This window comes from Panthera leo, chromosome B3 (assembly GCF_018350215.1).
Source record: "Panthera leo isolate Ple1 chromosome B3, P.leo_Ple1_pat1.1, whole genome shotgun sequence".
Taxonomy (NCBI): Eukaryota; Metazoa; Chordata; class Mammalia; order Carnivora; family Felidae; genus Panthera; species Panthera leo.
This window is the reverse complement of record NC_056684.1, coordinates 67,011,453-67,024,479: the sequence shown is the minus strand read 5'-3', so window position 1 is coordinate 67,024,479 and position 13,027 is coordinate 67,011,453. Positions and strand designations below refer to the sequence as shown.

Genomic DNA, 13,027 nt, shown 5'->3' with positions numbered 1-13,027 from the left:
GTTTTGTTCCAAGAATAAAATGCAGTCAAAGATGGGCAGAATGCTACTCCCAGCTTGTATTCACCACATGCCAGGAACTGTAAAAATAGAATTCCAAGTTGAGGTTTCAGACACATTAAACAAAGACTTAGAATTTCAAAATATAAATAATGCATGCATAAACAGGTATATTATTTATGGAAATCAACTAGGCAATATGTATCAATGGCCTGAGAAATAATCATATACTTTGAACCATTAATTATACATCTAGAAATCTATCCTAAGAAATTAATATTTTTAAATGTTGACAATAATTGATGTACCCACATCAAAGTGCTATTTTTTATACTAAAAATTATATTCAGCCTAATTTACAAAATTAGGGAATCATTAAGGAAATTATTATACAGCTACATGATGGAATATTAAGTAGCCATTAAATTATGTTCATAAGGAGGTTTTAATGGCATGGAAAATGCTCCTGATATTTTAAGTTAAAAGAAAGCAGTCTACAAAGTTATACACACAACTGATTATACATGTGTGTGTGTCTGTGTGTATCTATGACAGTATGTTAAGTATATATGCATGGAAATGCATCAAAATGTTAACTCTAAATGATTGAATTTTGAGTAAGATCTTCACATTTTTTTCTATTTTCATGTGTTCTCCTTAATTTAGAAAACAATTATCCTAAGTATCAAAGAATATTAAGGAGTAATTTAGATTAAAAAAAAAAAAAAAACAAGGCGTGAAGAACAAGGGTAAGAACCCTGTGAAGTTATAACAAAGCTATTTTCACTGCACAGAGAAAGTACGTGTGTCTGCAAGAGGAGTACAAAGAACCTAGTCTCAGAGGAAAGAAGCTTTCTGGACTACCTAAGAGGCAGAAGACAGAGGACAAACACAGATAGTTAAGCATAAAAACAATGAAAGTAAAATAAAAGAATGCAGAAAAGTCAGATCTATTAGAATTTAATAACTACACAAAGAAAGCAAAGGGGATCTCATCAATGCCAGTGTTATTTTTACTACGCAAAAGCACCAAATAATGGCAGAAAATAAATGATAACCATTTTAGGAGGCTTATTCCAGCGTTTAGGTTAAATATAAGAAACTGGTTACCAATAAATCAAAACACAATTTATAGATCTTCATTTTGTTTTCTAAAAGTTGATAATTACAAAGACTGTTTTTTTCTTTTGACAAACGTAGTTAAAACACATCTTTAAACTGTGCAGATAATGAAAATTATACACTCAAAAATGTGTACAATCCACAAGCTGTGGCTTTTAGGAAACAATTATTTTAGTTAGTTTATTAGTAACAGTTAGTTGTAACTTACTATATTTTCCCTTAACTTTTCTTGGTTGTAAATGCTTTGTATCATTTCCATTTCAGATTGCTTGACTAATCAGTTGATTCCAAATCAACATAAACATAGGGTGAAGAGTAGCCACACTAAAGCCATTATATAAAACAGAATTCAGTGAATGCAAGGATTTACACACAGTAGGGAATTGGTAATTATCAATTAACCATAAAGCAAAAAACATCAACCTAAGTTTGGCAGCTTCTAATTATATAAAATCTTCACAAATTAGATAAGTTTTATCTATCATGTAGCATTGTTTTGTCTAAAATATACACAAATAACATTCTGAGAAGAAACTGTGCACAATACAAGCTACTCAAAGATGAAGACCGAATTTCTATGTAAGTATAAATGTTTAAGAACTCCATGTGAAACAAGGCCCATTGATATTAACTTAAAATTAAAGTTTATAATATCACCTAGCCTCTGACAGAATCTGATCTGTGATGGCCCTAAAGAATGTCTGAAATAAATGCAAAGATGCTTCTATAAATAATGGGGGGGGGGGCAGCTACTGGCCTTCCAAAAACAATTAATTTAAAATAGGAAGCAAATACTGTCTAATAATGACCTCAGGATACACTGAACTGAAAGTCTGATTCAATTTCAGTGCTATATCATACTTCACACTTCAGCGAACATCTTACAGTAGTACTGTGGAGGAAGCACTGAAAACCTATGTTAATGTATAGTCACCTGCTCTCTATTGGAGAGGACCAGGATAGGGAAGAAGCCTGGAGATTCTAAGACTCTAGAAATGATAAATTATTTCAAGGTATTAGTCAAAATTATGCGCTAAATCAAAAGTCGTCAGTATAATTCCCAAACAGGCACAGATAGAGCAATACTGAGCCTCAAAGACCACAGGATTCTTAGGAGAAACTCAGCAACAATGGCTAGACGATGAAGGATGAATGCCAAGTCATGGAACAGAGATACACTACAAGAAAAATGGAATATTTTTAAAAGAGCAAAGAATTTGCTACAAATAATTTCAATGAATACATAGCAGTAACTTTCTGCCTCCCTGAGACAGGCACTGTGCCTTAATCATCTACATTTCTGGCAACTAGAAAAAAGCCCACAACTAACCAAGAGAAAAAAAGTAAATGTATATTAACCTTCTGCAACTCATACAGCATGTGTAAACATTACAAACAATGGTTATATAGTGTGTGACTTCTTATCTTTGCACTTCTAGCACTTATCATTTTATTGAAGTTCAAAGAAAAAAGCGTATAGAATAAAATCATCTGAAGAAGTTTCTCCTCATACCGTTTTCTCATATAAACTTCTCAAATTCTTAGTGATGTGACCATTTTCTGCCCACAAACCCTTTCCATTAAGAAGTTTTTAGCAGATGGACTCCTGGAAGACCCTGTAGAAAAACTAAACCATGGAAAATATTCAATTAATTCCAGTCGGTATCAACCTAATGCAAAGTCTAAAACAAACATATTGAAATGCACAAGCTTTGACATATTCATCAATGTCAAAGCAACTGATCCTATTAAACAATGATCCTATTAAACTAGTTAAGTATGAGCATTCTTCCATTGTTCCCGTGCAGGAGAAACATTTTATCTAGTGAGTTGGTATATTATTAATATTAACATTACATTAATATTAGTTAACATTACTATTACTATTATTATTCTTAATGTGATAGTTAACATTTACTGAGGCTTCCTTTATGATCTATTTTACATGGATTATCCCATTAAATGCTCATGACGATCCTATGATGTAGGTACTATCGCCAGCCCCAACTTTACAAATGTGAAAGCCACAGTGTAGAGAAGTTAACTAAACCAAGGTCATATAGCTAGCATGTGGTAAAGCCTAGAGCACAGATAAGTCTGACTCCAGAAATCCCACTTATCTCTTGTAGGCAAAACAAACAAACAAACAAACAAAAAAAAAAAAAACACACAAAAAACCCACCAAAAACAAAAAAGCATTTGTTATACACAAAATTGGTTTTCTTAAATATATGTAATTATAAAGATATTATTGGTCATCATTATAGTCCAGTGATGGAGCTGAGGAGGAAATACCACTCAGTCAATCCTGATACACCCAGAGGTGTCTGTCTCACCTAGAGAATTCCACGGTATACATACCTATTTTGTTATTTGTAAGCAATGCTACTTATGTCTCCACCCAAATCGTGCTTATGGCTCCAAGAGATTTTGAAATAAAATGCGTATTCAAAGATTTTGCCACATTTCTCTCATGAAAGACTCATTAAAAAAAAAAAAAACCATACATACTTCAATATTAACTCCTAATAATGAAAGCTGAATTAATAAAAAATAATAAAATGCTACTTTTTTCTTGGGTTTAATCTGTTTCATTCAGCAGCGATGATCTCATTTCACATTCTACCACCTTGAAGAAATTTAAGGGATTTCTTTGGAGGACTGCTATAAAATTATCATTGACATTTTAATTAAAAAAAGAAATGTATGTAGAATAAACAGGACATTTCCTCTAACAGTCTGCAGTGGCTGCTCCATTGCTTCTTTGTACAGTCTTGGTAAATTATGCAGGCTCTCACTAGACAGAGCAGCTGTATTTCACTGTCTTCAGTAATGTAATCTACATTTATCATTATTTTAATTAAGCAGATTCTTAATTTGGTACTTTCATTGCAAAGAAAAATACCTTATTCATTTTTTTTTTTTTTTTTTTTTTGTAGACAGCATCTTGTCAGTCTTATGAACCAGAATTTAATTTTAAACATGTTTCTTACTGCAACTGGTCACTATTAAAAAAAAAAAAAAAAAAAACCTACCATATTTGGTTTCCATTTCATTCTATTGGTTTCAAACACTGGTTCCTTCTCTATAATATTTTTTTTAAAAAAAGATACTTTCATAGTTCTCAATTTTAACCCAAATGATATACTAAAAACAAAATGTGGTTTATTATAACATTAAATTCAGGATTACTCAAAATCAATATGAAGCACAAATAAGAACTTTACAAGAAAAACAATGCTTTAGTCAATGTTGAGAAAATTTAATTCACAAGTTCTTTGTGCAAGATTATTTTTACCATCAGGTCATTTGAAATGTCAGAATCTTTTGCTAAATCCATCACTGTGGAATGCAACAGCTTTTAATCATCTGGAAGACAAGTTCTGAACAGTTTTATTCATTTCCCATTACTATTTGTGGTCACAACAAGTTGATTTTTAAAAAATAAACTGGTGAATTACACTTGAAGTGTGCTTGTTTAATGGGTTCACATAGAAACAATTATTGTAATAGTATGTTGCCACATTAAACTGTGCATTTTAAAACATATGGTATCTCAAATCTTCTGTGTCAATAATGGGAGGCCTGGTACTCAAAAAATTCTGTATTTAGCACATGTTAATTGAGCATCTTTTATGTGCCAGGTATAGAATTAACTATTGAGCATCTTTTATGTGCTAGGTATAGAATTAACTGCTCTGAATTCAAATCAAAGTAGCACAAAGCCTTTGTATGAGAGACAGAGAGAGAGACAGAGAGAGAGAGAGAGAAAATATATCTATGTGTACACACACATATACATATATGGTATAGCACCAAAATGGTTTTTAAACTTTGTTCCTTCAAAAAGAGACTTGAGCCCCCATCTCCACTTCAACCAGAAAAGCTCCACTTTCATCTATTTTTATAAATCAGTCTTTTTCTGTAACTGGGTAGAGAAAGCAAAATCCACTTACCTAGAAAAATATGGGCTCTAGACTACTACCGAGAACACAGGTAAACAAAAAGCATCCTAAGTTTTCCCCAATACACCCAGGGTTTGAAACAGTAAAAAAAGACTCTTTGTTCGAGTTTCATTTATTATCAGTTTTCACAAGTTGCCAAACATTGGTTTGCTAGTAACTGTCCATTAGAGTTTATAAACGTGGCTTATTTAAGAAGTTTGGGGATGAAGTCTGTAAAGACTTGAAAGTTAATGCACATCTCATTGTGTCAGTCCACATTACTGAGGGATGCCATGTCAGCTTTCAGATTCACATAAATCATTGCAAGTCATGAGACAGAAATTTTTGAAAAATCTAAAGTGTATTAAATGTGCTCTAGATTTTTATTGAAATGTCCCTGTATAAAACAATGCCATTTACCTTCACACTGTGATTTTTTAGAACAAAGTAACCATTTGGGCATTTGTAACAACTTGGCCAATTAATATACATTATCTCTAATCCCTCACAAAAACCTCAAAAGATAAACACTTTTTACTCCCATTCTGCAGATAAGAAAGCAGGCTCAGAGATTAAGAAATGTGTTCAATATTACATAGTGAATACATGGAGAAGCTAGGATTGGGCCCATGCTCTTTTTACTAAAACCCTTTCAGAAGGAAAACAAACTTAGCCCGTGGTATTTTTCTCTTCTGATCACAGCTAAATATGATGCCTGCTTTTATTATCATCTAATAACTTCACATAAAGTTGTGTTTACAATGAAAAATTTAGCTATCAATATATACAATCAAATAGGTAACCAATAAAGAAAGGAAGGGAAATCTAAAATTTAAATCAATGCTAATGAATGACAAATACTTTAGACATTGTGTAACTCCCTGGGTTTGAATTTAAATAATGTCCTGTATAAAGCCTGTGTTACCCAATTCAGGGACAAGTAAAAGTTAAGTTCTAGGCAGCCACTTAGGCTCTAATTAAATAGAAGAAAAGAGCACAAAGGAACTAAATTATTTTTAAAAATACTCCTATTGGAACTCAACTTCAAAAAGATATTTCATGAAGAGACAGTACAGCTTGTAAGATTCCTTCTATCTCAAATTACCCTGATGAATGTCTGATAAAACTTGAGATTTACCACTGGGTAACAACAAGAGGTAGCCAATAATTCTAAATGAAAACTCAGAATGGTCCTTTGTTCCCTTTGTCTAAAGTAAAGCCGCTCGTGAAAAACAAGAATGTCTAGTCAGGAAAAAGGAGTCTCTTGTCTGAGCAAAAATTAAATTTAAATATCCTGCTTCTTACCTGAATATTCCAAATCATCTACATTTATCTACTGTTCACTGAAAGACTACAGAGGGCACTGTTGCATCAGCTTTGAAGCTTTACAATAGAAGCCTAGAAAAACTGTCTACAATGTATAATTTCTTTAAAGGGTCAAACGCATGGAAATCTACCAAGCTTAATATAAGGGACAAAACCAAAATGTATGTTTTTTTAAAAATAGACTGGACTTCAATAGGGCAAAAAAACTTAACAAAAACAACTGTCAAATTGAGAACACTGCACCGCACACATTTTGCATTTTCTTTTGTAGTGCTTTCAGGAGAAAGGTAACTAATCATAGCACCTCCTTATCCAATGGAAACAGCAGCCCATTGCAGAATCCTTTTTACAATCAATAGGAAAATGAATGTGGCACCTCATGCAATCCTTCCATAATTCTATCAACAGAAAGAATGCAGTCTGTTTGCATACTTTTGTCTAAAAGGCCAATTCCATTTGTCCCCTCTTTGGGTAAAATGACAGCTACAGATCAATCACTCTCACATGAAAGTAAACACACTGCAAACAAAACAAAACAAAACAAAAAAAGGATCAAAACTGAAATCCTCACCGTTTTTAAACGTAATTTTGTTACACACAGGAACTCAAACTCAAAGCAAAATAGAAAAAACAAGTTTTTCCTCACAGACACGTATTTCATGCTATTGTGCAATAGTACTGGGATACAAAATTTAAAAGTTACAACAATACGCACAAAGATTATAATTAGATATGAATAACATTCAATTAAGCTTCCATATATTTTCTGTTCTCTACATCGTTCCTCTTGCGGGTTCTTTGAAACTAAATTCAATTAAGTATAGTGCCAAAGTTTTTTCTTAATACATATGTTTGCAATGTATTACAATAAGACTAGTATAAAAAATATAAACCTTTTCATTACACTACCACTTAATTCTTTCCACTTGTTTACTCACCAAAAATTTAGATCTCTGACACTACAAAGCAATACAAAAATAAAAGGGAAATCATTTTATTTTGGTGACGTAAAAATAATGTCTTGAGTTGCTGAACCTCTGTAGAAACACTAACATTAGCTATAAGAATTACAATGTCATGACCAGGCAACTACAGATAACATGTAAAATGCGAAAGGAGGACATTCTGCTAATGCATATCAGATCGCAACACCACATCACATATTTGATAAATCAACATTAATATAGGTACCATCATAAAACTAAGGCCTCTAATAAAGAATCCCAAATTCCCCAGAAAAACAGTATACAACTCATTTTGTCACTCCCAAACTTCCAGAGAGATTAGCACCTTCTCTGAAATCAAAGTGCAGAACTGTGAAAGCGTTAAAAATTCTTCAATAATATGTCAACCTACTCATAAATCGAAAAAGAGGGGAAGGGACTTCAGATGGTATGTAGATTTCACTTTATGACAAAAGCCTTGGTTTAACAAGTTATTTTCAGCCAATAAAAGTCAAAAGTAAAGCATTGTTAAAGTGGCCAGCACTGACTCTAAGGCTTTAGCTTATTAAGTTAACCAAAATGCTACTTGGGTATTGCTCCCTTAAATTATTAATTTATGAGTTTTGTTCCGTCTCCTCCTGAGGCAAGGCAGTTTGTAGGTATGTTGAATGCATGTAAATAAACAGAAAGCTTTTATAAGAGTCTAATAATACACCAAACATAATAAAACAACCCCTTTTAATGAACACTGAATGCACAATCCTATGAACCAAGTTTATATAAATGGGCTATATAATTTAAAGGAACTGTAAGATCCTCTAGGAAGTAAATGCACAAATTCAGAAAAATTAAACATAAACCTATTGATTTTCATTGATGTGATAAAATTCTTACAACAGAATCCAAGTGTTGCCGTGTGCCTATGAAGAGTATGCTGCACGCAATTTTGTAGAAATCTAAGAGGAAGGTCGTCAACTGTGAGAAAATTTATTTGCAATCTTGCTTTTCATCTACCATAAGTATGACTACAAAAAAAAAAAATCAGGGACTGCCTTTTAAACATCCAGTGTACTTAACTGGATATGTTAGTTACTATTGCAGAAAGAAATGCAGGATATTAAAATCAATTTTAGTTAACTCTAATTTATGCAAAGCTTGATTGTGAGCAATAGCTGCTAAAAGGATGCAGCATTGTTGATTCATATACAAGCATTTTGCTTAACTACATTGGGTAATAGCAGTGCTCCTAAAGGAGTATAAAAAGCAAAGTGATTAGCAGTCATTACTGTTAATTAGTGCTCACATTGCATTCCTTGGGATGAATCTCCTTTAAGTTGAATACATGAGAAGTTTATTATTTAAAGAACTGCCAAACCTCGCCTAGGTAAGTATTGGAATAAACCGTCAACTATCAGTAAACAGACTAAAAAACAGGGACAGATCAGCATCCAATTAGTATGTCTAAGTTTTTAAACAGGAAAAGGGTTGAAGGGAATGAGTAAAACTGGAAACTCATACTTCACATTCTGCAATCTCACTGATAAAAGGAGGAAATGTGTGTTTATCAAACTTGCTGTGAGTGCACAGTTCATTTGGAGTCCTGTAAACAATTGCCTGACTGCCCACTTCCAAATTCATGTGAAAATCTTGGAGATTCAGAGCATCATATTCAGCAGGCAAGGTCACTCTAGCGATGCCCTGGAAATGGGAAATTAGGAAAACGTGGCAATCAGAGGTTTAGGGCTGAGCAGAAAAAGCCCTGAGGCTGGCGTCCTATCTTTCACCACTGGTCAGGCTGTCTCTGCTTATTCAGTATTAACACAACAGGGCTGAGAGTGAATGAGAAACACTCCACACACCTAACTGGGACATTGGCTTTCTTGTTTAGAAAATGATAGGCATTTGTCACAGGGAGAAAAACAGCAACAATAACCACAAAACTCAAACACAGCTTTCAAGAACAAGTTCTGAAAGAAAAACAGGCTCCTTGTAAACCTTCAGAAAAGGACCTAGGGAATGGCAACATCCTGTTGATTATCAGGTTTCCTTTCCTCCTAGACCATTCTGTGCATTTTAAAATGGAGGCCAAATCATTAACAAAGAAGCTTCAAATACAATGTAGTCATTAGAGGGAAAAAACTTAAAAATTCAAATGTGCAAAAATTACACATTCTTAATACTTGCTACATGCAGATCTAAATACATCTTTCAATTATTTTTCTATACATACATTTCACAAATATGTTTTACAAAACTGTAATTATACCTTACAGGGTATTTGGTAATCTATTTGCTTCTCTTAATAACATGTACAGATGTATTTCTGCAACTTCATTTTTGATGCTATATATTCCATTATATATATATATATATACACCATAATTCAGTTTGCCAGTCATTTCTTAATTTTTGAATACATCTGTATTTCTTCAGAATAAATTTCCCAAGGTAGAAATGTTTGGTAAAGAGAATCTATTTTTTGTGTCTGATGAGATCTGCCAAATTACCTCAGAAAGGCTGAACCAATTTACAGGGCTGCTGGCAGCACATAAGACACTCGTTTCTTCAAAACCAATATCATTTCTTAATCCTGCCAAAATAATAGCAGCATTTTTGAGTAAGTGAGATTGCACATTTTTTGGTCATTTGGATTTCTTTCTCTATGAACTGCCTGTTCATATCCTTAGCCCATTTCTCTATTTGGAGGCCACTTTTTAAACATCAAAAAAAAAACACAAAAAACAAAAAACAAAAAACCAGTGAGAGAGTCTTCTCAAATGCAACCTTGGAGGATCACGGAAAAGAGATTATTTTGAAGAGGTATATTGTAATTATATACACATTCAAAGACTCTGGGGCGCCTGGGTGGCTCGGTCGGTTGAGCGTCCGACTTCGGCTCAGGTCATGATCTCATGGTCCGTGGGTTCGAGCCCCGCGTCGGGCTCTGTGCTGACAGCTCAGAGCCTGGAGCCTGTTTCAGATTCTGTGTCTCCCTCTCTCTGTGACCCTCCCCCGTTCATGCTCTGTCTCTCTCTGTCTCAAAAATAAATAAACGTTAAAAAAAAAAAAAAAAAAATTCAAAGACTCAATTAAGGTTGGTAACTTTATATGGGACTCCTTTACAACATATTATATTATAGAAGGAGGATTCCTATCCTGCCCAAAAAGAATAAAAAAAATTAAAAGCTGAACTAGTATAAATATTGTCTCATTGAAGCAACTTTTATTTTCTATAAATGAAAAATCATACTAATCTATTAATCTGGAATTAACAGCAATGTTCTGTTTTTTTGTTTGCTTATTTTTATTTGTTTTTATTTTTCCATTATTCCAGGGAACAGTTTGAACACCCACAAAAAATATGAATTGCCTTATTAGCAACTTTGATAAATCATGGAAGGAAACTGTAACTACAGATGACAGACAAGTTCCTCATGCTATTATTACCCTGGATCAAGGACTTAATTAAAATGTTATTCTTGGGGCACCCGGATGGCTCAGTTGGTTGAGCATCCGACTTCAGTTCAGGTAATGATCTCACAGCTCGTGAGTTTGAGCCCCACGTCGGGCTCTGTGCTGACAGCTCGGAGCCTGGAGCCTGTTTCGGATTCTGTGTCTCCCTCTCTCTCTGCCCCTAACCCACTCGCATTCTGTCTCTGTCTCTCTCAAAAATAAATAAACATTAAAAAAAAATTAAAATGTTGTCATTCTTGAGGAAAGTACTAAGGATAAGAAAAAAATGAAAAATGCCCTCTCTTCCAAGTCAATTCATTTAGGGCCTTTTCTCACAGAACCAAGGAACTGACAAAGTAGCCAAATGTACTGATTCCTACTTCATCTTCAGAAACAGACTTAGATTAGAATGTAATTTCAAGCTATAGATCATGTCTTTTCCTTTTCAAACAAACCATAGCTTAAAGGTGTTACCTAGAACAGTGCTTCTCAAACTGTGTTAAAGACAAGGGTATTTTTCTCTTAATTTCTAAAACTTTGGAGACAGAAACATCTATAAAACACAATTAAAATAAAATATAAAAAAAGAGAGAAATTTTACAAACATACAAAATATGAAGCCAATTTTTTTTGTTATTAGATCCAACAGATATAAAAATACTCTCAAATAAGTATAAAAGTTTCCAAATGCTTATTTTCCATTTCTATAAATAGCTGACCTTGAACCAATAACAATCACTTCATGGACAGCACCAGCCCCTAGACTACACTTTGAGTAGCAAAGATTTAAAATAATTCTGAGAGCTATGAAATGAGATCAAACACAGATAGATCACTTTGATCCTTGACTCAATAACCCCACTTTGCCTTATCAAACCACATGCCCACCCCTCTGTCTCACAGTTAATTCACACATGTCTTATTTGTTTATATATGCACTATATATGTACTGTTATATGGTAGTATCTTCTTGATAACACAATGTAATGGTGGGAGGCAGAAGAATATAGTGATTAAAAGTACATATTCTACTACTTTCTACCTGTGTCACCTTGGACAAGTTACTTAAAATCTCTATATCTCAGTTTACTTATCTGCAAAATAAAGAAAGTAGACCAGGGTTGATAAAGATAAATTAGAATATAATGTATACAACGTGTAACAGTGCCTGGCAGATTGTGCTACATAAACAACATCAATTAAATTATAATACAGAAATAACTGAAAAAAAATCACATGGCTGTGGGCTTTCTAATAATCAATATAAAACGAAAACTAGAACGAGTTGCATGATTTACAGTGTTCATACAATAAAAACTGTCCAACAGTTATAGTTAAGGCAAGACTATTACAAAGACCAAATCCGGAGAAATATTTCACCCTTGGAGTGCCATAAAGTTAAATGTGTGATATGGTAAAAATCCTCAACAGCATCCTTAGAGCAAATATACAACAAAAATTTTGAGCGTCTCACTTGGACAAGGCCTCATGGTGAGCACTGCAGAGTATCCAAAATTGAAAAACACATAGTCCTTGCCTTCATGAGGTATAAACTAATAAGCAAGATATACTGTATATGAAAATAAATATGTAAAACAAGGCATAACATAATAACTTCCCTCAAAAGAAACTAAACACAACAAAAATTCAACAAATAAAAACTACACTTGAGGAAATCATCTTTTACGTCCTTATCCTTCTCTCCTTCAACATCAAACCCAAGGGCCTATTATGAGCCAGCCAGACCACGTATAGGTCTACAAGTCTACTGCCCATCTGGTCCCCATTACTCCCTGCCTGAAATTTGAAGATGCCACTTTGCACTCTGTTCTCTTTGAGATTTTAATGACGTTCTTGAGAGATACGTGTCTCCTCATCGGCTCGCAGGTGCTCCCTCTTCACTCTTCATAAGACCCAGGGAGCCCCTCTGACCTCCAAGTACTGAGCACAGTATGTGCTACACAGTCAAAAGACAACTGATTCCAAGTTGAGTAGTCATAAATACCCCCCAGGATATAAGGCTTTCTGAAACTGAGGATGAAAACAGTACTTACCATGGGCACCTGGGTGGCTCAGTCAGTAAAGCATCCAACTTCAGCTCAGGTCATGATCTTACAGTTTGTGAGTTCTAGCCCCACATCACGTTCTGTGCTGCCTGAAGCCTGCTTTGGATTCTGTGTCTCCCTCCCTCTCTGCCTTTCCCTGCTCACTCTCTGTCTCTCTCTGTCTCTCAAAAATAAA

General features: G+C 34.0%; 1 protein-coding gene across 2 annotated transcripts in view; it reads right to left on the bottom strand.

The window, feature by feature from the left end:
• Positions 1-13,027, bottom strand: part of DPH6 (diphthamine biosynthesis 6) — a 172,581-nt gene that overhangs the window by 125,927 nt on the left and 33,627 nt on the right. Inside the window, exon 4 of one of the 2 annotated variants that reach the window (XM_042942480.1) lies at positions 8,737-9,031. The exons of the other annotated variant lie outside the window; for it this stretch is intronic. Within the exon in view, the coding sequence (XP_042798414.1) occupies positions 8,846-9,031 (186 nt within the window). The 3' untranslated portion in view covers positions 8,737-8,845. Of the gene's footprint in view, positions 1-8,736; positions 9,032-13,027 lie in introns of those variants that run through there. 2 annotated transcript variants of the gene reach the window in all.